The 27,712-nt window shown below is 42.4% G+C and overlaps 1 protein-coding gene across 1 annotated transcript in view; it reads right to left on the reverse strand.

The window, feature by feature from the left end:
- Positions 1–9,379: 9,379 nt before the first annotated feature.
- The window catches only part of ptch1 (patched 1), a 51,654-nt gene continuing 33,321 nt past the window's right edge, over positions 9,380–27,712 (reverse strand). The window contains exons 15-24 of the mRNA XM_062417161.1: positions 27,620–27,712; positions 26,365–26,674; positions 24,928–25,070; positions 19,320–19,503; positions 17,119–17,399; positions 14,799–14,936; positions 14,442–14,584; positions 10,536–10,635; positions 10,030–10,386; positions 9,380–9,925 (exon numbers count right to left, since the gene is read on the reverse strand). The exon at positions 27,620–27,712 is cut by the window's right edge and continues 27 nt beyond it. Coding sequence (XP_062273145.1) covers positions 9,380–9,925; positions 10,030–10,386; positions 10,536–10,635; positions 14,442–14,584; positions 14,799–14,936; positions 17,119–17,399; positions 19,320–19,503; positions 24,928–25,070; positions 26,365–26,674; positions 27,620–27,712 — 2,295 coding nt within the window. The remainder of the gene's footprint in view (positions 9,926–10,029; positions 10,387–10,535; positions 10,636–14,441; positions 14,585–14,798; positions 14,937–17,118; positions 17,400–19,319; positions 19,504–24,927; positions 25,071–26,364; positions 26,675–27,619) is intronic.

Raw genomic sequence — 27,712 nt, forward strand, 5'->3', positions numbered from 1 at the left:
TGACATCTATTTTATCATTCTCTCTGCGTCTGTGAATGCTATATAAACTTATCTCATGACTCTGTGTGTATGTGCTCATATCTGTATGTATATTTTCTGTGCATGTGTGTGTGTGTTGATTCAGACTGAGCCTCCCTCTGGGGGTCCTCACAGCTCTGCTTCAGCCCTGTTCCTCATTAGGCATCTGTCATGGTGCCAGAATCAATAAGCGCAGATGGAAGTTTTAAAAAATATCTCTCCTCTCCTCTCTTTGTGAATGGGTAGATCATTAGCGAATTCCAAAGTGTTTACCATCCTCACCAAGGAAAGACCCTCCTCAACTGTACTGTACTTTCAATCATTTGTCCCACTATTCTTTCTTTTATGACTCACAATTTATGATCCTACGTCCTTTAAGTATAAAAGTGTTAGAAAAGTGTTAGAGACATGTGAAATCATATGCTCCAGCTTTGTTTGGCATTGCACAATCATGTATTTGCTCAACAATGCCAGACACAGGTTGTTTCTTTCTTTCTGTCTCTACAACCCCCCCTTTGTGTCTAAAGATGACACATCTGTTTCCATACATTGTTACATGTTTTCTGGCAAAAACAAACATTATAGTTTAAACAAAGAGGTGGGTGGTGTATGTTCATCTGGTGTGTGTCTGTGACTGAGTAAGTGTGTGTGTGTGTGTGTGTGTGTGTGTGTGTGTGTGTGTGTGTGTGTGTGTGTGTGTGTGTGTGTGTGTGTGTGTGTGTGTGTGTATGTGTGCATGCCACGACGACTACATTAAACAAAAGAAAGAAAGGATGACAGCATCCAACCTCAGTTTGTCATTTTCAGTATAAACGGCCGTACATCATGCTAACATCTTACATGTGCTAGGCCCAATCACAGCAGTCACACACAGCCGTGTCAACACAGCAGTAATGAAAACAAAAGGATGGAAAGAGGGAGCTGAGAGGGAGATGGATAGAAACAAATGGAAATGGAAAGTAAAGAGAAAGACAAAAAGAAAGAGAGAGATGTCCAATGGAAGTAAAATAAAAGTGAGGGAGGGCAGAAGCAGAGAAGCCGAGGGCAGGATAAATGCTTCCAGTATTAGCGGAAGAGGAGAGATTATGACATGGGTTGGCACTGCTCTGTAGCACTCGTCTGTAACGCAAAGAAAGAATGGGTGGGTTTTCCACCTCCACAGAATAAATGATGCGAGGGGAAATGGGAGTAAACAACATCAGTCATTATAATTACTCTCATACGGCTACTCCCATCCACCATCAACCAATCCCCCACCCCCCTTCACTCTCTTCCTCCCTCCGTTTTCCATCTGTCTTTACTCACCAATCTTTCTGCAGCTTTTCTACAACTTGATTACACCTTTTACTTCTTTCTCTCTTACTCACTTTCTTTTTCTATCCACCCTTGGCAAATTGTATTTCCTCTGTTCTGTCTGTATCAAAATCAACCCATTTGTTTCAGGCCTTAGATCTCTGACCTTGAGTATAGGGTGGTCTGAATCTGCACCGAACAGAAGAAATATGACGCCGTGAAGGTTGGAGAAAAATACTACAAATGTTCGCACATCAGCATTTAGTTTAGAGTGTTGTCTGAATGCAGCAGCAACAGCCAAAAGTAATAATAATCTTGGCAAATTTCTTGAGCTTTTTACTGCAGACTATGAGAGATACAATCTTTGGCTCTGTAGGTGGACCTCTCTTGCAGCAGAAGCCTTTGAACTGTGTTGAATACATACTGCATCATGTCAGCTGTTTATAAGAATTGGATGTGGCTCCCTCGCTGTCTTGGACCCACTACACTCCTCTGTCTCACTCGCTCCTCTTCTCTCCCTCTTCTCTCGTAGGATTCCTGGAGAGCTGTTGTTGTGTGTAAGAAAATGTGCTTAACAAAGGCCTTGTGGAGACCAGACACTCATGTCATGTATGAATAACAGAATGCCTGTCTATAAGAGACAAAGTTTTGGCCCAAAATATTATGTATCAATTTCGGAATACAATCATATGCAGAAGATTTGTGTTCAATGTCAGAAAAATATTGTGGATCTGGACAATGTAACTGTTGTTTTGTCATGTTAACTGTTAAAATATAACTATATACAAAGTATACAAGTACACATTTATGTCAAAACTAACTTCCAGTTACACATTTGACAACTTGCTCTCTCCTCTAAAATGATAATTCCTTTTAAACCATCCACTTCTTTCTTCTAATCTTCACTCATCAGTAGATGACTGATTTCAGAAAGCTAAATTCCAACTTCAATGAATCTCATACAGAGACAGAATGCTGGGCCAGCTCTTGCAACACACATCCAAACGAATTTGCCTCCTCATGCTATGCATCCTTTTTCTGTCCAATATGTCAAATGCCAAGCATATTTTTAACATGTCATTCTCGTGAGGGGTATTTTCTTGTTATTGAGTCCTGCAGTCTGCAATACTGAGCTTTAACACTGAGCTTATGTAAGTCTGGCCACTGGAGACTTGGACCTCACATTCTTCTGGATCGGTCTTGTAGGAAGAACGCACTCCCTCTGTGGGAGATAAAACAGCCAGCCAAGGCAAACGGGTCCCTGGGTGGGACTGAACACCAGCACCAAAACCCACCCAAACCACCCACTAAGAAACTGCTCACAGAATAGAAAATAATAGAATGGAAATAAGCTGTGTTATTTTCTTAAATAGTTTGACATTTTGGAAGATATGTCTGCTTGGTTTATTGCTGAGAGTTAGATGAGAAGATCAATACCAATCTTATGTCTGTTCATCAACTTAAGGGGAAATGGCTGTACATCAATATGAAGCTTGAGCCAGCAACAGATTAGCTTAGCTTGGCATGAACACTGGGGAAAACACCTGGCTCTGTCCAAATTGAAAAGATGTCGACACATACACATTCAGAATGGTTGTGGTTATATGGGGAGTTTACATACAATTTAGGTGCTGGTAGGCAGATTTTTTATTATCTTTGGACAGAGCTAGAATTGATGTTCCCCCATACTTTTAGTCTTTATGCTAAGCTAAGCTAACCATAGCAGTAGTCTGATACTTCAAAGTGTGACACTGATTTAGCACCGCACTTCTATAACATTGTCAAAGGGGTTGAACGATGGACAGAATCAAAAGAATGAAAGAATCAAAATTGATGCAGCAGAACCAGAAATATCGTCTTACTTTATTCCACACACTCTTCTTTCTTGTCAAAACCTGATGCCTCATTACCAACAATGCAACTCAACCGCAACAGTTTTGTTGGAGATCCAGGTGTTGTGCTAATAGCGGCTAATCTAGCTTTGAATCAAGCAGAGAAGCAGAGAACTAGGTCTGGTAAACCCACTTCTTTCTTACTCCATTAACCCAGATTTATTTTATTTTCAAACTGGTAGTCTTCAACGTCAAGTTGTCACTTGAGGCAGTTTTTCACTTTCATTTTGCGCAGCTCCCTTCATCTGGAGCAATGAAATTCTTTTAAGACTTTCTTTTTTTGGAATGTCCTTCTCCCCAAGACCTATAATCAGACTTTGATAAGTAAAATTACTGCACACTTTTGGTATCAATGTAACTATTCCATGAAGCTCACGTAACCAAAAAATTCTGTGTTAAAAGAACAACGTTTAGGTTTAAATACAAAAAATATCACATATCAAATCAAAATCTTTTTCCATTTTTACACACTAATTATACACTAACTGAGTCTAATGATGCAAATACTAGTACAGTAATTTGTACTGTTTAGCCCTCAAGTTATCTACATGTCAATCTGGCAAACAGAGCTTGTTCGTATGCATATAATTTCACACACACACGCACGCACACACAGAAGCAAACACGAATCTAAAGTTGAATGGTTTTCAAGGTGTCTGTGAGGTCTCCAAGGTATAAGCCCCATTCGTTTGTATCTGGAGTTGTATCAACATGCCATGTGATGCTTCCTCCAGATTTATTCTTAAACTCACTTTTTTATAAAGAATGTGTAAATCTGGCCCTGGATCTGGCAGGAGCGTGTGTGTGTGTGTGTGTGTATGTGTGTGTCCCATGCAGTCATGTCAACAGTGCAATCATTCATGTAGTGGAGAGTATACACTTATTTAGCTCTGCCGACAGGTGATGATGGACAAGCCTTTCAGGGAAGGAGTGAGGGAATGAAAGAGGGAGAGGGAGGGAGACGGATGGACAGAAAAGAAGGACTGGAACAGAGGAATCAAAATTTCCCTTCGCACATGAAGGTTTACGATAAGAAAGAACATGAACTAAGAAAGAAACACAAATAAAGAACAGATATTAATGAATGGAGGAAGACTTTTTAAAAAAAGAAGCTTTGTTACACAGTACGTATCCGCTCCATTGTCACCCTGTCTGGGCAGAGAGCCATGGCTGAACATTAGTCCAGGAGAGAATGAACTTCTTAATTGCCTCCTCTCTCTTCCTCTTTTGTCCTCCCCCCATCTTTCTCTCCCTCCACCCCCCTTTCTGTTGGCTGAGAAGACAGGTACAGGAAACACTCATTCATTAACAACCTGGTCCTCGTTAGCTTGAATGAAGCACTCTTCACAATATGTGCCGTTCCACTTCTGAGGGCAACTCTGAGTGTGTGTGTGTGTGTGTGTGTGTGTGTGTGTGTGTGTGTGTGTGTGTGTGTGTGTGTGTGTGTGTGTGTGAGGAGGCTAGAGGTGAGGGGGGCTAAAGGGTAAGGCAGGGCCAGGGGAGGGGGGTTGTATTAGTTTGGTGACCTGGGGTCCCGCAGCAGATGAGGGGAGTGCTGGTGAGAGAGACCTTAACAACATTAGAACTCAATGAACCATGTCACCTACAAACAAGCATGGGGTGGTCACAGATATTTCACCTTTCAGTAATTTTTCAAGGACTGTTGGATGAATGCTTGTAGAATAAGCCACAATTTTATTTTTTTGAAAATATAAGTTCTTGAAACAAATCTATACAAAAAACAACTGAATGCAATTAAAATGGCAATGAGACATTTTTCAAATTCCAAAACTTAAATCTGTTTTTTCATTGCCACATTAAGATCTGTCTGGACAACACCTGCACCAGTTAGCCTTTGCTGTGTGTTCTCACTGAGCAACAGACTAAAAATGTCAACTCAAGTTAGAAAAGTTCAAAACATGACACACAACACCCAGCCACCCAGCTTTCCAAACACACCCTGTCATTTGTGAGATGTCGGGCTGCCTCTTTGCACTGGTTGGACGGCATGCAGCAGAGTAGCCTTCCTTTATTGGCTTTAAAATATAATGACATGTCTGCTGCCTGCCTCTAACCACTGATCCAGGGTCATAGAGTTCCTCATCCTCTATGAGGTTCAGGTTGAACTTGCTGCTTGGGAAAAGTGATCCTCTATTTGAACAACAGAGAGGGCACAGCTGGATGTTTGCAAAAGTGTCCATCTACATTGGAGAAACATGTTGCAATACAAAATGTTTAATTGCGGTTCGATAAAAATGCTTACTGCAGGTGGCGAGTCACATTTTTTTGAGTATGAGAATAAATAGCTGCCACCCATGCAGTTGACAAGGCGCTCTCCGTCTCTCACCATCAGTGCTGCGAGCTCAAGGCCACATGCCCTTTTTCATTACTCCGTACAGGCCAGCTGTATTGTAACTACAACCAATTTCCTTGCAGTCTATAAAGCTGTCAATCAAAATCATACTGAACAGGGAGTGGAGGTGGGGGGTGCAGGGGCGGTGCTGGGTGGGCTGTTGGGGAGGGCTGCAAGGCTCCAGACCAGATGTCAGAGTACACTGCAGGTCGAAGGGAGGTGGGCGGAGAAAGAGAGTCAGAGGAGGTCATGTTTACCTGTAGTTATTCTTAATAGGGAATACCAGAAATGTTTTGACTTGTATGAAGGTGTTTGCAGTGCTTGTCACTTTGTAAAACCATCTCTTTTCTTATTGCAAGACCTACTTTACGACAGAGTTGTAAAGGTGTGTATGAAGTAATATGTGAAATTTAAAGTCAGAAATTAAATAATTTGACATTTTGAGTAGAGTTAGCTGGAAAGATTGATACTGATTTCTATGTCTGTAATCAGTGCAAAAAACTTAAAAATAAAACATGATTAACACATAACCGTGTAACATTGCAATGTGTACATTTTACACCTTGGTTTGCACACATTAAACAAACAGATCCTAGTTTCTGCACCATATTTCTATGTGAGAAATATTAATCATCTTTAGAAAAGCTAGTAAGCGAATTTGTAACTTCCTATTTCCCATAGAATCCCAAGAATGGTATCAATCTTGTCATGTAACCTTGGGCAAATAAGTTCTCAAAATGTCAAAGTATTCATTTAAGCACAAAACCCTTTTGAAACAACTCAGTCAGACCAAAGCAATCTTTCTTTCTTTCTTTTTTTTAAAGATTCCATTTATTAAAGTTATGAACAAAGAGACAAATAAGTTATAATATTTTTATTTGTTAGAATTCTATCAGTGTTTGAACATTAATATTTAGAGAGCTAGTACAATTTTCTACTTTCATGGCTAGCCTTTGACAAACCCATAGAAACAGCTGTCTGACTTCTCTCTCCAAGGATCGGAACATAATACTGAAGGGGAGGTGTCGATGTTGTCTCACAAGACAGTTAGCAATGAAAGTGTGCACCTTAAGGTTTTTTTTCTGTTATGGTATATCATTACATATAAACTCTTTAAAAATATACTTCTGTCAAATACCTTGACAACTACTATGTACACTACAAAAATAAATTTTCATATAAATAAATTATATGGCATACATTTATCTTTGTAACTGAAAACAGCATACATCCACGCCAACCGAGACCAAAATGGCAGTCTGGAAGAACCACTGATTTTTTTTTCCTTTTAAAATCCTCTAAGAGCTATGATGAGACCTGTATTGTAAAATGTTATATACTCTTTTTTTCCTATTTAACATTAGTAAGCACTTTATACAGATCAAACTCCATTAATGTAAAAACATTAAACTGAAATAGTGTTTTTTTTCAATAGACATAAAAATCCCTGCATTTGTTATCCACTGGCATCACAACAATAATGAAAAGAAAAAAAACCAACACATTTTATATTACAAAAATATAAATATCGCAATTGAACATTGAAAACAAAAAACAAACAAAAGACATTTAAAAAAAATGAATAAAATAGTTGCCAGCTATGATTCTCTCCTCTACTGCCAATGTGACATTGGGAGAAAACAAAACAAAACAAAACAAACAAACATAACAACCTATTTCATGCAAGCAGCTAATGTAACATGGTGGACACAGGGAGGAAAACTGCAAAGACTTCTGGGATGGAGGAAGACGGTAAGAGCTACACGTGTTCAACAGGAAGTGAGAGTGTAAAAGAGGAGGCAAAAAGAGGTGTGGAGGGGGTTGAGTGATGGGGTGAAAGGGGCCTGGGTCTGGAACTGAGGAGAGTTTATAGTAGTTGGGGAGGGTTACAGGTATGCATGCTGACACAGACATGTAGATATAAACTGGCCATTGCTGGTAGAGAAAGGGGCTGGCAGTGTACACTCTGACCCCTGAGGCTCTGGGCTGCGCCATTTGGCAGTTGAGGGGGGATGTCCAATTAGTATCATGGCGTTATGTTGTGGATTTTTATGAGCTGAGGTCAGTGGGGACAGCTGAGGCCAAATTGGGGGCAGTTGTCTTTACTGTCACTACTGGAGTGTTAAGGCAGAGTAAGAGGATGGACATAAACAAACATTTATACACACATATACACTGTGACACGCATAGAGGACATTGTCAGGCCATATAGGGCTTAGCCATTAGCAGGCTGCATGGGCTAGCTTATTGGTTGGACAGAAATAAAGAGCTACTTGAGGAAAGATATTCCTGTGAATGAAGTTTAAATGCAGTCAAGTGCCATGTTGAAATTGGTTTGTACAGTATACGGTCTGAGCTTTAGCTTATCCACTCGACAAAGCCACTCAGGGTGCAGAGTTAGTGCCCCTGTTTTGACCCTGTTCCAGAATCAGTAATGTGAATGTCCCTGTAATGGCAGTGAGTTTCTGAGGTGGGTTTACTGCTCGTGTTTCAGTAAACGAGACAGAACCTGTTTTGAGCCTGCTAAGGTTAAACAATACATAACCTCTTACAGTAAAATACAACCAGAGAGCAGCCTAACAGACAGTGATACAAAGCTGAGAGCAGAAACAGGTTCCAATGCAGAGGCGATAACTAAAAACAAAATGAATAAAAAAACAGCTTTTAAAATTTCTTCATATCTGCTCATCTTAAATAGCACGCATAGCGTGTCAAGTTAAACAGTAATTGTTTCATAACTACCACAGGTTTGTGATAAAAAGTAATAGTTTAACATGCGTACCTTTGTACAATAATAAACACACACACTTTTACACATACGCACACATATATACCAAAGCCCTGTTTGATAATTCTAACAATTTCCCTCATGTTTTAAATGAGTGTAAATGTTAGTCTGAGGATGTATCTGATGTATAAGCCAGAAGATAATGGAGCTGTTTCACATCATACAGCCCTAAACACACCTATCCACACACACACACACACACACACACACACACACACACACACACACACACACACACACACACACACACACACACACACACACACACACACACACACACACACACACACACACACACACACACACACACACAAACACACACACACACACAAACACACACACACACACACACACACACACACACACACACACACACACACACACACACACACACACACACACACACACACACACAAAGACAGATCACTTCTTTTGTTTAAAGAGACATTTGCATAGAGTTATAAATGTATATTATTTAAAAAATATTTTAAGCAGCAACAGTGAATGCTGACAGGTATTCTTGTTTAGATGAAGCTTCCTAATGGCACAGATCCACAGATGAGTGAACAGTAATCAGAGATCTATCTCTCTCTCTCACACACATACACACACACACCATATAAAATGGCAGCCCCAGTCTGTTAACATGAGGAGTTGGACAGCTCCTAAAATTATAGCTACTTTTTTCATATTTACATATGTATACATCTTTTAAATATAGATAGAAATATCTAAGACAATAGTCCACTGGGTTACAGTAAGAATGAGCACCATGACAGAAACACTGGAGAGTGTCTCGCTGCTTAGGGCCGTTGAAGAGCCAGGCTGGGCAATGTTGGGCTGGGCTGGGCCAGGCTGGGTTAGCTGCTTAGTAATACAAAGGGGTCCATCTTTGGCCTTTACACTTCTGTTCTCCACAACTGGAAACAAAGAGGAGATTGTATTGTTAGTACTTCATGATGGCTCAGATATTTCTTAAATGACTATAGTGTGTCAAACTTAATTGATGACATATGGATGTACTGAAAGCTCACCTCAGCTAGCCCGTCTGCGACTGTTGCTCTCAGCTGCCTCAAACTCCAAATCCTGGAGCTCCATGGCCTCCATCTTGATTCCTCTGGTGCCTGTGTGGGTGTCCTGTGGCACATGTGGGTCCTGGAACGCAGGCTCTGGCTCCACCTGCCCCGATGGGCAGTAACTGTCCGTTGCAGTGTATCCTGGGTAAGATGACGCGGAGGGGTTCTGATTGGACAAGGGGGCTGGGTGTACAGCAACAGTGACTGAGGCTGACGCTGTTACCGTGGTGATGGGTTGGCAATAAGGGGTAGGGTTGGGCTGGTGCGGGAGGTGGTGATTAGGCTGTGGGTTGTGGGAAGAGCGGGCTCTGTGGCCTGCTGAGTGTTCTCTATGGCCATGTGAGCCATAATGGCCCCCAGCCTCAGTAGCAGTTTCAAAAGCGTCCATGCGCGGGCGGGCTGGGGGCGGGGCTTGCCGGTGCAGCTGGCTCTTGGGGTCCCTGCTGCTGTTGCGCTGAGTAGCCCCAGACTGGGGCCCAGAATCACAACCCTGAGAGGGGACCGACTGTAGAGCAAAACAGTAAAAGTTTTATTTATATAATGTAAGTAACAAGAGAAAACTCGCAATTAAAGAATCATACATCCAACACAAGCAGGGTATTTTCTTACCGAGGACACAGTGTAGGCTGGAGGAACAGGCTGTCTGGCTGAGCGCCTATGCCCTGATCCTGCTCTCCTTTCCTCCTCTGTCCTGACTGCTCTGCCTCTGCTGGTCTGGAGGTGGTACTGCTGCTCCTCCGCTCTGGCTCGCCCTCTGTGTGAGGGCAGGTTGTAGTTCTGCAGCTCCTGACTGATACCTGACACCGTGGCGTTAGAGCTGTATTCCGAGTCTGACGAGTCAGAAGCTGCACCAGAGGTGGTGGTGGCAGCGGTGGTGTGGTGAGGACGGACTGAGAAGTGGACCACGTGAGGTGGGGCCTCTGGGGATGGGGTGGGTAACCGGCTACGACCATCGACTGGAGACACCTGATAGGAAAGAAGAGAAGGTGAGGAGGCAGCAGAAAGTGATTTGTACTTTTCAAATTTTTTTAAGAAGGCCTTGTACCAGCTAAAGAAAGACGCATTGCAACACCTTTTCTGGCAGTTATATTTGTATTGTATATGTGAGATCTTACCTCTGGATAGGGCCCAAAGTAGGACAGTAATACTGGAAGAAGGACCAATCCATTCAGTACTCCAAGAACTGTTAGGATGGCCAACACTGCGAAGAAATACCTGCAACACACGATACACAGAAAAAAAACATTTTGACATCAATAAACTCAAAAATCAGGGATAACATAATATGCAAGAGTGACACACACTGCATATTTTCCTTCCATTGTGATACAACATCAAAACATTTACTAAAAATATCAGATAACGCAAACAGGACTAGTTGAAAATGGAGAAATTTCTTGACGGGAACAAAAAAAACCCCCGACAAAGATCAATACAGAGAAACAGGGCAGATGAAGAAGCAAAGAAAATGCCTGTGCAAACCACAGAGATTTAGACGTGGGGAGACATGTGCAAGATCAACCATTACACATGCCCAAAATAATACTTCCACAAAAACACCTGGCCACTCCCCACACACGCACACATATAAACACCCCCACAGAGAGGCAGGCATGCACTGTGGTTTTTAGAAGCAAAACAGAAATGTACCTTATGTGTTTCTAACTCCTGCTAAAGAGGGTTAATCTTAAAGAAGCCACAGAGAGAAAAAATAAATGGGAAGCTTAATTAGCCAGTGCTGGTTAATTCAAAGGCACGGGAGGAAAGAAAAAAAAAAAGGGGGGGTGGAGGGGTGTTATGGGTGCGAGGGTACTCTCTCTTGGGTGTGTGGTGTATAAGCAAACATGGAGAAAACAAAGCGGTGAGGAATGTGGAGGGAGGGGGGAAGGGGTAAGGGAGGGTAAAAAGAGGGGAGGAGAGGCGGGTGAGAGGGAACGTTGGTGGGTGGGTGGGGTGGTGTGGGGTACACTAGAGGACAGGGGCCTCTCTCTCCTCTCCAGCTCTAAAAAAGAGAGAGGGAGAAGCAAACAAATGAAGTGAGGGTATAGAATTTAAACAATTTAGTCTAGGAAGAAGAGAAGGGGACCCTGAGAGCGCCACCCTTCCCTGGCCTCTCTCCCTCTCTTTTAATTCGTCCCCTCTCTCTTCTCTGCCTCGTTTTTTCTCCCTTCTTTCCAGCTAAGCCCCTGTGAAATTCCCGGCCACTCCACAATCCCCTCCGTCTAATTAAATCTCCAATGTATCAGGTAAGACCCCCCAATCTCCACTCTAAATCCCCATCCTCTCTCTCTCTCTCTCTCTCTAGCCAATTCAACTCCCTTCATTAGGGAAGGCTTTCCTCCTCACTTGGTTCCCCAATGGAAGCTCTCAGGTTATCAGGGGACACACTGACGAACCATGAACCCCTTCCCGTAACTCCTGACTACACTGTTTGTGTCTGCTGGTTGGTGGGTGCAAGGGAGGGATAAGTGAGGTGCAGATGTTGTTGATGCCGGTTAGAATTTTGTGCAGATGGATGTCAGACTAAATGCACATTTATAACTAATCTGTATGTGCGATTGTTCATATCTATATTTTTATTAAGCTTTATTCATTTAGGAAATCTCATGAGTCTCTTGTGTGCAGTACAGCAGGCGAATCCTTGTCTATTCAGCACAGGTGTCCTCACTGCTATAACACTGGAACACTGTGTCTGTATATCAGGATGGAAAAGTGACTAAATATGCATGTATATGTGAATTTGGAAGTATTTGTATGCAAACAAAAAACTTGCTGCTGCTCATCACTAAAATAGGCCATGTGAATTCGCTTTCACAACTTTAATTAATCAAACACATCATATAATAAAGTGGTTAAGATCTAGTGGGTAGCATTATAAATCCCCGCATAATTTATATTGCATCCCCATTCCTCACATACAGTTTCATATATAAGGCCTCATCTAAATCTCTTATTTCCTCTCCTTAATTTACGCTCAGAAAAAGACAAGTTGACACAGCAACAGAGTCAAAAAAACAGACCAAAATCAGATCAAGCCTGCAGACACACAAGAGGTAATGTGCTTACAGTCCTGGATCCTGAATGATAGTGTTACATATAGGGTAGATGTACTATCACAAGATGAATAAATTCCATGATAAAAACATCCTCTAAATCAAGTCCACGAATGTAGTAAATTATTCGGACTATTACTTGGTTTTTCATTATGACTGCTTACATCCTAACCATGATGAATGGATTTGAGAAGATTTTTTTTTAAAAAGGAAAGAGGTTATTATTTAGTAAGGTCAGATTTCACAGCTTAGAATTGTTTCCAGTATCATCTCATTGCAACTTGCAAACCACATCCACGGCTGAGAGTATAATGATACTAAGTCTGAATTCACTGATGTTTGAGAGAATATTGGAAATAAATGGGCACTGAAAGCATGTACAAATGATTTGACCTTTGACTCGCCCATCCATGCGTCTGTCATCTATCTTCATCCTTATCTAAACAACCGTTTCTGTTATTATAACTGAAATAATAATGTCATCACTATGGTTAACATTTCCATACACACCAGGAGGTATAAATACTATGTCACCTTCGGACTCATACACACACGTATACGAACACAAACGTACACATGCATGCATCCAGGCCACATACCGGGCTGAGTGCCCTCGCTGGCTGTTTAGAGTGAAAACATTCACAAGGCTGACGGGGAAAGTCAGGGAAACATTTCTTTCAGTGCAAGCAGAAAAATACGAGCTGGGCCTGTTGTTATTGCACCGTCTTGGGGCGCTGCTTTGTTTGCTCAGACAACAGCAGAACCTTTAAATGGAGGCCCGGGACTGAGCCAGAAACCAGAGCACACCACTGGAGGTGAGGAGAGAAGATCTATAGGCCTCACCGGCAGGCATGCCATTATTGACCCCCATGGTTACAAGGTCAGGTAGCAGGTTGGTGTGTGTGTATATTACAGGGGCTATGTGTGACCAGTGTGTGTGCATGAGTGTGTGACTGTGCACATGACAGATTTTGTGTGTTTGCAGATCACATGGAATTCAGTCCTCCCTTTCCTTAAAGGAGCAGGTCAACCAAATTATATGGCTACCTCATCTAGCAGCTACTAAGAATGCGGTCATATGTGGCCACATAAGACCATAAGAGACTTTGAATTATTCACTGAGCTCACTGGAAACTTCTCATAATACTCCATGCTTGAGAATGGGCAGAATCATTAATTCTCCTCCCTTGTGCGGCAGTCGGTCGCTACCTTTCTGACTGATGCTTATAAGAGTGAACACACACAAAAGGAACCACAGACACAGAGCCCCCACAGTGTGTCGGTTTTAATTTCCACCTCTCTCGTCTTTCCACAACTGCCCTCTTGCCCCCCACCCTGTTACTTCTTCCCTTGCTTATAAATGTCTAGTGAGGGCAGTTAAACTAGCTGAAAGAGATTGCAAAAGTCAGAGGACTTTCCTGCTTTCTTTCTAACTCTCTTTCACTTTACTTCCTTCTGCTTCTCTGTCTACTTCCACAGCCCTCCTCCTTCTCCTGACCTTCAACTCTCCATCCTTCCCCTGGTTTTTCCTAAAATGTCAGGCATGAGAGACACTAAGGGGGAGAAGAGGAGGATGAAAGAAAAGACACAAGGGGAGGGGAGGGTGGAGAAAGATAAAGGCCTTGTTTATGAAGTTTCATGGAGAGGAAGCCCCCCCGAAAATAGACAAAAAGAATGGGCTTGTCACTGGTAGCTAGAAAAGGGTTGAGGATTACAGAGAGGGAGTACGAAAGGGAGATGCGGGTGGAGGACAAGAAAGAGATTGAGGGAGGCAATGGAGGAAAAGAGCTGCCTTCATTCATGATTGGTGTCTCAGGTAGATTCCTGTGTGACATACATGTTGAGGCATGGTCTCAACGGTCTACTGACGCCACATAGACGCCATACGATAACCTTTGTACGAGCAATTGTTTGTGGTATGTAGTATGAACCTAAGCATTTTCTAATAAGGTTCAATTTTGAACTCACCTGACGATAAAGTCGAACTCAGAGCCTGCGAGCATTAGGACACCTAACAAGGTGGAAAAGGCTCCGTCGAGCACTGGTGCAAACATGTGCTCCAATGCCAGCACTGCCCGCTTGTGACGATCCCCTATGGCTGTCAGGAACGCCTACAACACACACAAACACACGCTGTATGTCTCATTCTTTAGGGGCTGCCTGATTCCAAAACCACTTAAACCCAAATTTTGTCATTATTAACATTAGCGGCTGAAAAATTGTGCCAACAATTAATATTATAGCATTAAAGATCAGAAGGTGAGAGCTTTACACTCACTGTGATTATCTTATTTATCTTTTTTGCATCAGTATGTGTATTCTTACCAGTGCCACATGGACGGTGAACTCCACTCCAATGCCGACAGAGGCAATGAGAATGACCACAGGGACGGCACTCAGTTTTATTCCCATCAGCCCCATGAAGCCGAACAGCTCCACTGTCATGAGAGACAGCACCAACACCTAAAGACAGAGTTAGCATGCAAGTTGGTTAATAAATCAATATAAAAAGTATTGTTTGCACATACAGAAAATCCATTAACTACAGAACAGAAGAGAAATACTGTAGTTAATGTGCAAGGTGAAAAAGGCATCTTTAATACAAACATTTCAAACATAGTCAATTTTCGCACAGTTTTGGTTTATAGTATTTTTAATGATCAATATAAAGAGTAGATCTGTTTGAACCAATTTCTACAAATATTTTATGTTCACAATAGTTTAAAAAGCTGTTCTTTCCCCTCTTTTTAGTGAAAATGTTTGTATTTTTTGCATTGTAAGTCCTTGTAATTTTCTCTCTCACTCTTTTATGTTTGAGTCCAAAGGATAATAATCACATCATCTAGTGAAACTGGTGAAAAAAAATTATAAACTTGATCTGCACACTGACTATGTTATACTGCACATTTCCCTGGCTGGATAATGTGACAGAGATGAAAAACATATGCAAGTATGTTGTGTCAAATGACCATAAATGAAAAAAAACTATTTTCTGTATATCATATACAATGATAAATGAATTATTATTCACAATATCTACTGTGTAAATTTGTGTTTGACTTATATTTGTAAATGGCAGATAGTGGCATCACACTTGAGGATGATTTGCGTTTTCACTGTCTTACACATGTGTTAAGTAGTAACGTACATGTAGGAGAAATATGTGTGCGTGGAGGCTCCTTAGTAGAGTGGGACAGGAGCTGGGAGTAAATGCCATTATCAGCTGACAGGTGTCAGGTTACATGGGGCCCAAAGCCTTTGAAGAGGGCTGAGGTGGGCAAGGGAGGGAGCCCGTGTGTGTGTGGGTGCATGTAAGTACAAGTGAGCAAGCACTGAGTATGTGCATGTATGTCCACAAGATTTATGTGGACTGTCTATGTGTGTCTCTGGTTCTGTTCTCACTGTATAGTTAAGTGCATCTTGGGTGATCTGATCACAAGTGTTTTTTGAGAAATCATTCAGTCCAGATCATTCAAGCAACATTCAGAGTTGGCCATCACTTTTCAATTTTGGCCTTTCACACAGCTGGGACCCCAATGACTAAGAATCTTCACTGACAACTAACACAAAGTTAAGTTAAAATTTAATTGAAATTTTTAAAGTAGTCTTTTTTTCCCCTCAGATAAAACTAAATGTCAATCAGCAAACAAAATCAGCCCATGAGGGTTACAGGTTAGAATAATTCTGAACATAAATCTATGCCATATGGATTAAGACATAATCTACAAGACAGAGTTTAAACAGGTTTGTCTATGTGGTTAAGATGGATTTCAGGGTAAATCGCTGACAATGTTTGAAAGGTCTTAAGGTTGAGAGTTTGACATCACAGGGCAAATGGTTAAATTTGATGCCTCTCGATAACTTGTCTTTTGATCTTACTAGTAAAGCCTGAAGGATGGACATGAGGTCCCCTCCTCCCCAGTTTAAGGGCTCGGGTGGCCTGGTCACTGCCTGCCATAAAATACAACCCACCAGAGAGAAAAACCAGAGCGCTGTGTGTATGTGTTTCTGTGTGAATTATGTACCTGCGTGTTTACACATTCATGCTGTATGTGTGCAAGTATATGTCTGTATGTGTGTGTGTGAGTGTGCGTGTTTGCGTGTATCCTTGGAAACTCAATTTCTGAGAAGAGGGAGAGGGGCACAGGAGTTTGGAGGATGGAAATAAAATCAAACTTCTTATAGGTTAAGAGTGGGAGCAAGTTGCCCGAGCAACTTTGTGTCCTCTCCCCATTTATTTCAACATTGGTGTCTGGGAGTGTTGGACGAGACTAAACAGACTGGCCCTAACAAAACAGCACAAGATAAACAGTCGTGACTGGGGCTACAATAACACACAGCAGCCCCTTCTCCTTTCTGACTCTCCTCTCTCAGATGCCTTCTTGACCACACAGAAAAAAAACAAAAAAACAAAACAAAAACAAAAGGAGAAAAGCATGAAAACTGAATTTTTAATAACTGAAAGTTGGGGTCTCTGCCTGGGTTAGGGTTAGGGTTAATAAAGCAGCAAATAAAAAGTAGGTAATTAACGGTTAGCAGGTACATGTGTATCTTTTTCAACAATCATTGGACAAAACATGCTTTGCAGTTTATGAATATATCTGTTACTTATCAACCATGTATGTATGTTCTCTCCAACACTCACAATGATGCCGGCGGTCCATGGGTTGAGCAAGAAGAGGGCACAGACCAGAAAGGTGCAGGCCAGCACGACACTGATGGACAGCAAGAGCCAGTGGCGCAGACTAACATACTGCTCCCAGAAGAGGAAAGGGTAGCCGTTGGGGTAAGAGGGCAGGCCTTGTCGGCTGTAGTTGCTGCAGATGGCCCGCACACTCTCGATGGCCTCCACAAACTGTGGCGTCTCCCGGAGCCCATTGAGGTAGAAGGGGAACTGTGCGTATTCGATAGGCTCAGCAGCCGGGACTGAATGGAGAAACAATGAGAGGGTGGTCAATTTATTGGAAGTAAAAATAATAGATATTTATCTCTATTGAGCTGTAATCACCAAATTATTTTATTTTATTTAACAGCAATAGAAAGCTTTGCCTAGGATTGCAAAATTTAAATTCAGAAAAACATTGAGGAACATTAAGGAAGTATTCAGATAAATCAATGACAATGATGACATCTGCACATGATATTTGTCTGTTCTAATTAACTAGCCCTATCTGCAGAAATAATTTTGGACTACTCTGCCAAACCACCAATATCAAGGCTTTCCCTCACTAATCCAACCTTGTTCCAAGAGCAGCTACATCTGTGGGTGAGAGTGCGAGTGTGTGTGTGTGCGTGTGTGTGTCTGTGTGTAGTGTGTGTGTGTGTGTGTGTGTGTGTGTGTGTGTGTGTGTGTGTGTGTGTGTGTGTGTGTGTGTGTGTGTGTGGGCGGAGCAGTGTGAAACAGAGCTCCATTGACTCAAACCCAGCCAGTCTGTGGCCCAGCCTGGCTAATGAGGGCCTATCAGTTCCAGACACAGCTGAGTGTCAGAGCTAACGTTGATTTGCAGTAATTACAATGTCACCAATCACCGCCATTACCACACCCTAAACTTAGCAGTGTCACATAAAGCATAATATGGATGCATAAACACACATACCTGCCTGTCACTCTGCTATGAAGTCATATTTGTTACTGACTAAACAGTCTATGCATTTCTATTTGTGCTTGTACTGTAATTAATAACACATTGCTGCACATGGCAGATCGAAAGATTTACTCTGCAGCTCCACTTTGACCAATTTATTATGTGATGCATCTATCTATCTTCTTTAGAATATATATTTTTTGACTCTCTGGTGTTGGTGTGAATGTGTATATTCCCCCTGTGTGTATGTGTATATTATATGTGTATAGTGCCTGCAGGGTCAGACAGGAGCACTTGCTAACATGGTTTGGCCCATTATAATCTCAACTATAAATTTCCATTAGGACACCAGTTGGCTTTCAGCCAACACAGATCTGCTACGGGGGGCTCCCACATAGCCAAGCACTTCACGCTGCTTATCCAATCATATTCTCCCCTGTAAAGGACTTCCTGCTTGTTATCCAATTGTGCTACCCACCCGAACTCAGTTTCTCCTTGTTATCCAATCATTTTCCTCCCCCATGGAGCACTTCCTGACTTGTACCAAATCACAGGCTGGAATCAAACAACAACATGACTGTACTTTTTATGTGAGTTACAGTCTGTGTGTGTGGCAGGGAAATGAGAACAGGGTGTGTGTAGTGTTTGGGGTCACTGGGTTTTAATAATGTGTGTGTGTATGTGTGTGTGTGTGTGTGTGTGTGTGTGTGTGTGTGTGTGTGTGTGTGTGTGTGTGTGTGTGTGTGTGTGTGCACATGTGTGTGCATGCGTGTGTGTGTCGTGTGTGTGTGTGTGCGTATGTGTGTGTAATGCTAGGGCCCCATGGTAGCCAGGATTATAGCATTCACCACAGGCAACATTAGAAGAACCACAGTGAGCCATGTCTTGGTCCTCGGCCCTGCAACTTGAGCTCACACATACACAAATGCGCACACACCACAGTGGTACAGTCAAGTCTACTACCTCACTTAAAGCTAAGAGGCAGACAAGGAGCAATAACTCAAGCCACAAGAGGTAAACACTGCTCACATGTAGCAGCTGCCTTATGGAACCTGAGAATGGTCACACACGAGACCAATCAGCCCCACAAAAATTTCAGTGAGAGGTTAGTAAATGCAATTTATTCAACTGCACCATGCACCAGGTATGGACTTCAATATTTCCAAATGACTGTAGTGCTTCACTTATTGGAGCTAACAACGTTATTATTGAAATTTCCGATTTCTACCATATTTTGTGAACTTGTGGCATGCTGACTTACTGCTGAGGCGTGTCTCGGGCATGGAATCGGTACGATCGTGGAGCCACTCAGGAGGGTGTGGGCGAATGTTGGCCTGTGAAGCAGCGTACGCCACAGGATCATTGCTAACCCAGGTGGTTAGGTAGATGTAGAAAGCCCCTGGGTTGATGATCCCATCTGCATCCACAAGCCTCTGACGAGTCAGCTACAAAACCCAGAAAAGAGATGAATTAATGATGGCACTATAATTACTATTGCACACAATTACGTTCTGTTCTTATAATCCCTTAAAACCTTTCAGACAAACACTTTATAAACTGTGTAAATTTTAAAAGGGCAAACTGGGTCCTCCACATTTTAAAATTTAGCCAGGTTGTGAAGTCTTAAAATGGAGCAATTAAAGGGCCAATGTGTAGGATTTACTGACATCTTGCTGTGAGGTTGAAGATTATAACCAATTGAAGGGCCCTCCCCCTCCTCTTCAAAGCATGTAGGAGAATCTACAGTTGCTGTGAAACTCCAAATGCAAAAAACCCTCTCTAGGGCCAGTATTTAGTTTGTCTGTTATGGGCTACTGTAGAAACATGGCAGTGCAATATGGTGGCCCTGTGGAGAAGGCCCCACTCCATTTCTGGCAAGTCTGGTCCACTAGATGCCACTAAATTCTACATACTACACCTTTAATAACTAGAAAAGGTGCAATTGAGGTCAAAAGATGAGGTGGAGCTTGCATAGGAAATCATATTGCGGCCATTTAGTATACATTGGACACGAAAAGTTATTGTGGCAATAAGACACGTTGAACCAAAACATTCTACAGGTGAGCTAACCACAGAAATGCTTATTTATACACATGCATGAGTGCACGAGAACGGAGCAGCTTTCAAAATAAGATTCAAATATTAGTCCCTCTCTCTTTCCAACCAAAGAAAAATCAACAAGTCAAACACTGGTCTCCTTTCTGAAAATTCCCGTACTTCTCATCACCGCTTCCCAGAATTATCATGCCACATTAAAACATGGAAAATGTTGAATCAGCTTCTCCCTTTACATACAGTAGATATTGGCTGGCCAACCTCAGGTCCTGACCACTCTGAATACATTTGCGAAGGAAGCTGTGCAGCACTCTTCTTTCCAGAGGCAGCTGCTGCTGATGAGTTTACCACTAAGTCATCTTAATTCAAAAGTGGGAAATGAACCAATATATTGACATTTGTTACATGAGGCAAGATGTCATCTGGAGTTTGGTTACCATGATTAATGCTTCAACACTGCATTATAATTTATTTCTACATCAGTGTTTTTCCATCATATCATATTACCCTAGCCATATTAATCCACAAAAGCATAACCAGTCATGCCCAAAATATCATAACTTTATTGATACCAAAACTATCAGGATTACAGTAAACCTGTCTCTACAGTTTTTAAGGGGTCAGTACACTTTAAATCAAGAGCTTGTTGGATCTGAAACCCCCACACTTGTCCAATGTCAGAAAAAAAGGCTTTCTGCATCCATCAATTTTTGTAACTTTCTGAAACCACCAATTGGAAGCAAACTTCTAACAGCAATGGACCAGGTGTGCTGAGGTGAGCAAGTAGTACAGCTTTTTCAAAGAGATTGGGGCAGCAGTGGGATGCAACTTAGACTCAGAGGTCAGTCTCTGAACTCTTCACTTATAGATATTGAGGACAATCTTCAAGGTTTTGTTGTAAAAACTGGGTAGAAACAGAGTTTAAAAAACTGTCCATTGCAGAACCAATTCAAAGTTTTCAGGGCAGTCCCTTATATTGGGGCAGTGACATGAAGTTCACTATGGAGGAGAATATGGGGAAGAGCATTATTTCCAGTAAGGTGTGTCCTTGACAAATTGTAAGGGCCAAAGGTTTGTTAACGCAATTCTCGCTGCTGTTCAAGCAACTACTGTCCATTTAGAAACCAGCATGCAGGGCCAAGGGAAAAGGGAAAAGGTACACTTTGCCTTCAGACGTAGATGACACGTTGTAGGAACAAGTTAATTTCAAGCATATTTAGACCCTTAGTCTTCGAAACCAGAGCTGGGTGTTACACTGAATATTTTAACATTTCTGTGTACCCTGTAGCTAAACTCCTTGACATCCACACTCTATGAATAAGAGCAATCCCATGCTGGGTGTTTCTGTCTGATTGCAGATGGTTTCCAAGCTCTGTGACGGCTGTGGTCGGTAGTTAGGTAGACGGGAACGGCTGTCTCGCTCAGTGCTGTTACTGTCGCCCTCCCATGTGGAGGCAGAGGAGTGAAGCCTAGCATTGCTACCTCCTGAGAGGTAAAACCTTTAACTGCACACCGTTCTGCCACTCTCCCTTGAAGGAGCCATAAATCCCTCCTTCACAGAGGCAGGGGAAGGTTCGGGGGTGAAGCTGGACTCATGGGGTTAGCTAGATGGAGAATGGGAGTAAGGGTTTTTTGTGATTGGGGGGTCGGTGAGGAGAGAAAAATTGCTTGAGTTAGCGTAACAATAAAAAAATTGGCTGGAGTCCCTGAGCGCGTCTGTGTGCAGTTAACCTGGTTGTTAACACTGAAGGAAATGCCACCCAGCAAATGGAGTAGAGCTATAAAAATAACACAACATCTGTACAAATGTTGCTCACACTTGCTTCTCCTGACCCCTACGGGTACCCGGAATGCCCGGCGCCGTAGACCAACCCGGCACCAAGAAGAAAAGAGCTCTTGATAGCATAAGCATGGCTCTCCTTAACATTCAAACTTTCCATCTCCTTCTCTCCATCCTACCTCCATCTGTCTTCACACTCTAAAGCTTTATCTTTCTATTGCCTTATTTTCAAACCACACACACACACACACACACACACACACACACACACACACACACACACACACACACACACACACACACACACACACACACACACACACACACACACACACACACACACACACACACACACACACACACACACACACACACACACACACACACACAGACAACCAGCTTCCATTTGACTCCCAAGCAAGGCCATAAGGAACATAAGGAACAAATGGTCGCCCAGCACAGAGAGAAATGTTAGCAGCGACAGATCAAAAGCAGAACACCTCTGCACACATACATGGTGTGGCATATCAAAATAAAACATCTAGCGTTGCAATTTGACAGGGTTGGAAAAGATCTGGTCCTCATTTCGAGCACAAAAAAACCCAGCTACCGCTGTAAGTGCATGCATAACAGGCAATAGCAGAACACACACTCAAAACATACAAATGCCCACAGAGCTGCCTCAAAGAAACCACGTGTTTCAGCTCCACTCGTTGAAAGAAGACACAGCAGTGGAGCACAGAGGGAGGGAAAGGGAGGGAGGAAGAGACAGAGAGAGAGAGAGAGCAAGAGTGGTAGTGCAAGCAGGAGCTAGTGAGGGAGAGAGAGGGAAAGGGGGCAAGGGACAGAGCCAGATTCCAGAGGATCTGGATTGAATTTAACAGCGGGATAGGCAACAACTGTATGTCTTCAAGCTGTCACGGGAAACCCAGGCAGCTCTGCTGGCGGCCCCCACGCCTCACGGCAAATACACTTCCCTCACAGGCACAGGAAGTGATGTCACAGGGCCGCACACCAGGCCTGCCTCTGCTTCCTGCAGACTAGTGGAAGGGATAGGAAGAGTAGTATGCTGCAGCACTGGAGCTCACTGAAATAACCAACTAAGAGCAGGGCTCCCCCCTGCTCTTAGTTGGTTATTTCAGTGAACAGACTTTATGCACATCTGCAGACATGCATGACTTGAGCACAGAAACATACACAATGTTTATATACATAAACACAGTGGAATTATTTGTCAAAGTTAATTATCTTTGAGGAAAATTATCTTAGCGTTGAAAAGGACATGGCTTGTTTTGTGTTTGGGGTTTGAAGAAATCTTTGCCAAGAATTTTGCTTTTATATTTCTCCAGTCCCTTATCTGCTGTTTTTGCTGTTTCCTGCCAAAGAATGCATCCATGTATGTTGTTTTCTGGAGGTGGTACCACACTAAAAACAGCATGCAATGCCCTGTTGAAGCTGAGCAAGTTTCCTCAGCTTCATGAACAAAATATTTCCCCCAATTTCCTCTTGCTTCTCACCAAATCATTATCTGATAGTTGTCACCTTTTTGCTGACAAAGATGAGACTTGATTTGATCTTTTTCCTGTGTTCCTTTCTTGATCTCCTTCTAGCTGCTCTGGACTGGTGTCATTGTTGGCTTTCAAAAGCCTCTCCAGTCCCACACTGGGTGTATGGTTCACTTCACTGACTTCAGTTGAGGTGCAATCTACAGCTCAACAAAATCTCTGTGCAGACAGATTATTTCGGAAACTTGTGGCACTGCCAGCACTAGTGATGAAATCTGGGTGCTTTTCTACTAAAGGTGCCATGTGCTGCACTCAAAACACTGCACAGCAAAATGTTTCAACTCTGGATATGTCAAGCCATAATAAGCGAAAAACACCAGCAATATCATATTAGGCCAGTTTTCTCTTATATTCACCGTTAATCTGAATGAATGAATCTTTATTGTCATTATACAAAATGCACAATGAAACTCTGTTTGACTTTCTTGATGTAAGAAAAATTGAACATTTAAAAGGCAGACATCAAAAACAAATACAAGACATCTCTAAAAAGTTAAAAACAGCAGCAGCAGTGGTCTATTCAGCACCAGAAGTGCATGTAGTGCATGTTTAACGCAGTCTGTTATGGTGTAGTAGATTTATTTTAACTTAAAGCCCTTTTAAACTTTCTTAAAACTTGTCTTTTCTGTTAAAGTTAAGGTCACATTACTTTCAGAGAGGCTTGTTGTGTTAATGCAGCAAGTCATATCACAAAGGTTAAACTCATCCAGCAAATATGTGTTCAAATCTTGGTGCAAATTTACTTCTTAGTGATTTCAGTTCATTTTGACAATAATTATTCTTTCCCAGAGCAGAAGAATCCAAGCTAATTATTTATAGACCCAATGGGGCTTGCAAGAGTTTCATTTTTATGGACTGATTTCTTTCAGCCTTCCAACTTCTCATACTATGAACTGTAGCTAGAAGCACTGACAAAGTGTTAAACTGACAGGCTCGATGCTAAGAGGAGACATCTCACAGTTAAGGCCCTGCATGCAAGCGCATCACGCATACAGATCTACCAAGTTGGACAAATGGTTTAAATGAAGAGTTAATAGGTTTTTCAGAGGCAGGCTCTAGTCCCAGTGAGAGCTTTAAATTCCTGGGCTTGGTAAAGTCATCACAGAGAGAGAGGGAGTGAGTGAGGGAGGGAGAGTGAGAGAGAGAGAGAGAGAGAGAGAGAGAGAGAGAGAGAGAGAGAGAGAGAGAGAGAGAGAGAGAGAGAGAGAGAGAGAGAGAGAGAGAGAGAAAAATGTATAAGGCAAGTGTGGCTCCTCCAATCCCAATCAGAGCTAACTAAACATGCACATACACATGCACACACAAAAAGACAAAATGGCTTTGACACTAATGTCAGTATTTCTCACAGATGTATCCTGACATTGCAGTTTGTGTGATACAAATAGAGACTGTGTGACGTACACTTCCTCATATCTTTGCTTGAATCACTTTTTAAACTGTGGGAATAATTGACATGAGCTTAAACATACCTGGTTGAAGTTGATGGGCTTTTCCCTGCGTCCTGTCTGCACCAGAAGCTTGTACGCCAAAACGCCATCATCAGAACCATTCCTGTAACTGTTTAAAGTGATGCGGCCAGCCTCCCAGTCCTTGTCAAACGCCTGCTGCAGACCTGAAGGAAACCACAAGATTGGTTAGATAGCGACACTTCCACAGGTTACACGCCCTGTCCACAAGAAAACACAACACCTAACAACACAGCATCGTACAAGAGAACATTACACAACACTGCAAAGTCACACTAAACTTATAATAAGCCTGATTGATTTAATATGATAACTCGGCTCCACTCTCTTAACCACCAAACAAGACATCAAAAGCCTCAAATCTGGTGCTTTTGATTCAAAGAGATCATTAGGGAAAATATCAGTAACATGTGTCTCCTTTTCTATACTACTCTCTAATCCATATGTGTCTCACTCCCCTCCTCTCGGCTCTCCCCCAAGGCCCATGCTGTGGTCCGTCTGTGGGAGATGTTGTTTTGGGTCTCGTTCCTTGGCCTGTCTGGCTCCAATTTGTCCCACCATTGCAGCGAGCAATATCAGACACAGTTCTCTCTCTCTCACCCACACACTCTCTGTGTGGTTCCCAGCCGGCTCACACACAGACTCATACAATATGTTTTATCGTTGGGAGCAAGTCAGTGAGTGCACTTATTTTCCATGACTTAATAGGATTCAAGGATTGGGTTGACATGCGGAGTATAATGTCCCTGTTCAGCGGCATTGTACCATTCTTAGGAGTTATCAGTACTGGGTAAACGACCCAACCCAAAGTGAATCCCACCATCATCAAATTGGATTTAAAAGACCCATAAAATTAAAAGAATGGCGTAGTGCTTGTTATATGCCAAATATTTAATATTTCTAAGTGATACATTTTAAGAAAAACAACTAGCATAACCAGCGCAAGCATGAGTTGGATGAGTGTATTTGAGTTTCAGCTTGCAATAACACTGCCAAGATCTTTTTCTACTGCCAAAGACTCAAATATATTGTATATTGCCTAAGGCCCAGTATAAAAACACGGCCTCCCACGTTGTCCTCCTCCATCAAACCCACTTCTGGAAGAGGCAAGTGAGCTTAATCAGCTACTGTCAGTGTCCATTTTGCAGTCCCACCTACTTTTGAACTCCTGCCCAACATCTTGTTTCCTGCAGAATCATGTCAAAACACAGACGAAAACTATGATTCCAAAAACGTTTCATGGGAAAGTAAATTAACCCCATGCCTGAACTGTCTTCAATAGGGATGTTAAATGATGTATTAATAACAAAATCATCTGTGACATCAGTATATAAGTGTTTTATGCTCCTGAATCATATTGCTATATCTCGCCCCCTTTAAAAAAACCCAATCCAACTTGGGTCTGGTTTGGATGGTGATTCTTATCAAGCTTCATTTTACCTTGCAGCCAGTCCCTGAAGTAGTGAAGCCACATGCGGGGCAGCTGTCCATTGTCATCCTTCAGCACGTAGCGAACAGTGTGGAACCTCTGGTGGAGCTGGTGCAGCAGAGGCTGGTTCTGGGCATAATCAGCCCGCTGTGTCACCACATACATGTTGTAGAAAGAGAAGAACTTAAACTGGGCGCCAATGAAGTCATATTCGCTGGTTTCTCTGGGTACGATGTCCGTCAATTCGAGGCCATCCCGCACCTGGGTGGTCCCATATAAACTGACTCCCAGCAGGCAGAGGAACAGCACAATCACAACCACCTGGAAACAGAAGGACAAGGATGCAGCTTTATCTATTACCATCATCTACGAACTACACTGGAAGGGTTGCAACGTTGTTAGCAGTGTTGCAGCATTCCTAGATCTCACTCGTTATTGAGGTTAGTTCAATGTTATCATAGCCATTAGAACTGATTGCTAAAAATACAAGACTCAAGTTGTATTAAACTGGAATTTTCCTTACTAAATTATTCAGCAATAAGGGGAGGATTGGATTAAGGCATCCTGCAATCAGAGAGTTGCATGAAGCAATTTGGTAATATGGAGAAACATCTGACAGTGTGATGAAATCAGCAAGATTCTCTAATAATGTCAAGAGCAGGCCACCAGATAATTTCAGTTCTGTGAGGTTTTGAGAGGACTGGCCACCCACTAGACTAAGGTCAGCACAGCACACGTGTGTGTGTGTGTGTGTGTGTGTGTGTGTGTGTGTGTGTGTGTGTGTGTGTGCGTGCGTGCGTGCGTGCGTGCGTGCGTTCTTGTATGTGAGTCAAATAGGACATGACCACAGCCTCCACCCCATATTTCCTCCTAGTCCTCCATTAGTTCTGGTGACTAACCCTCCCATTCAAATTATCGCCACAGTGAGTCAGCACAAACACATCACTGTTAATTTTGACATCAGTTTTAAATTTACCTTCAGTCTTGGTCACTTACTGAAAATCGGTTTAAGTCTCTTTTTTGATTGCTTTGTTTAAATCAGCATTTGGTCAGTGGAACTCAGTTTTAGTGTAATTTTAGGCAATATTTTAGTCATAATTTTCAGTTTACAGTTTAATGATACTATAATGTATTTTGGTGAGGGATACTTCTCCTGGCTGTAAAGATTCCACTGCAATGTAAGCATACCTTTAACTATGTGTTTAGTGACAGAAGCATTTCCATATTTCTCTTCTTTATTCTGGCAGCCACAGAAACTAAACTCACCTTGGTGGTGGGCTGCAGGAGGAATGGAGCGTAGTGCTTCTCAGCAAAAGAAGCCAGTGTCCAGCGGGAGCAGGGAGGCTCGAGGCATCGCAG

Source organism: Scomber scombrus, chromosome 4 (assembly GCF_963691925.1).
Source record: "Scomber scombrus chromosome 4, fScoSco1.1, whole genome shotgun sequence".
NCBI classification, from domain to species: domain Eukaryota; kingdom Metazoa; phylum Chordata; class Actinopteri; order Scombriformes; family Scombridae; genus Scomber; species Scomber scombrus.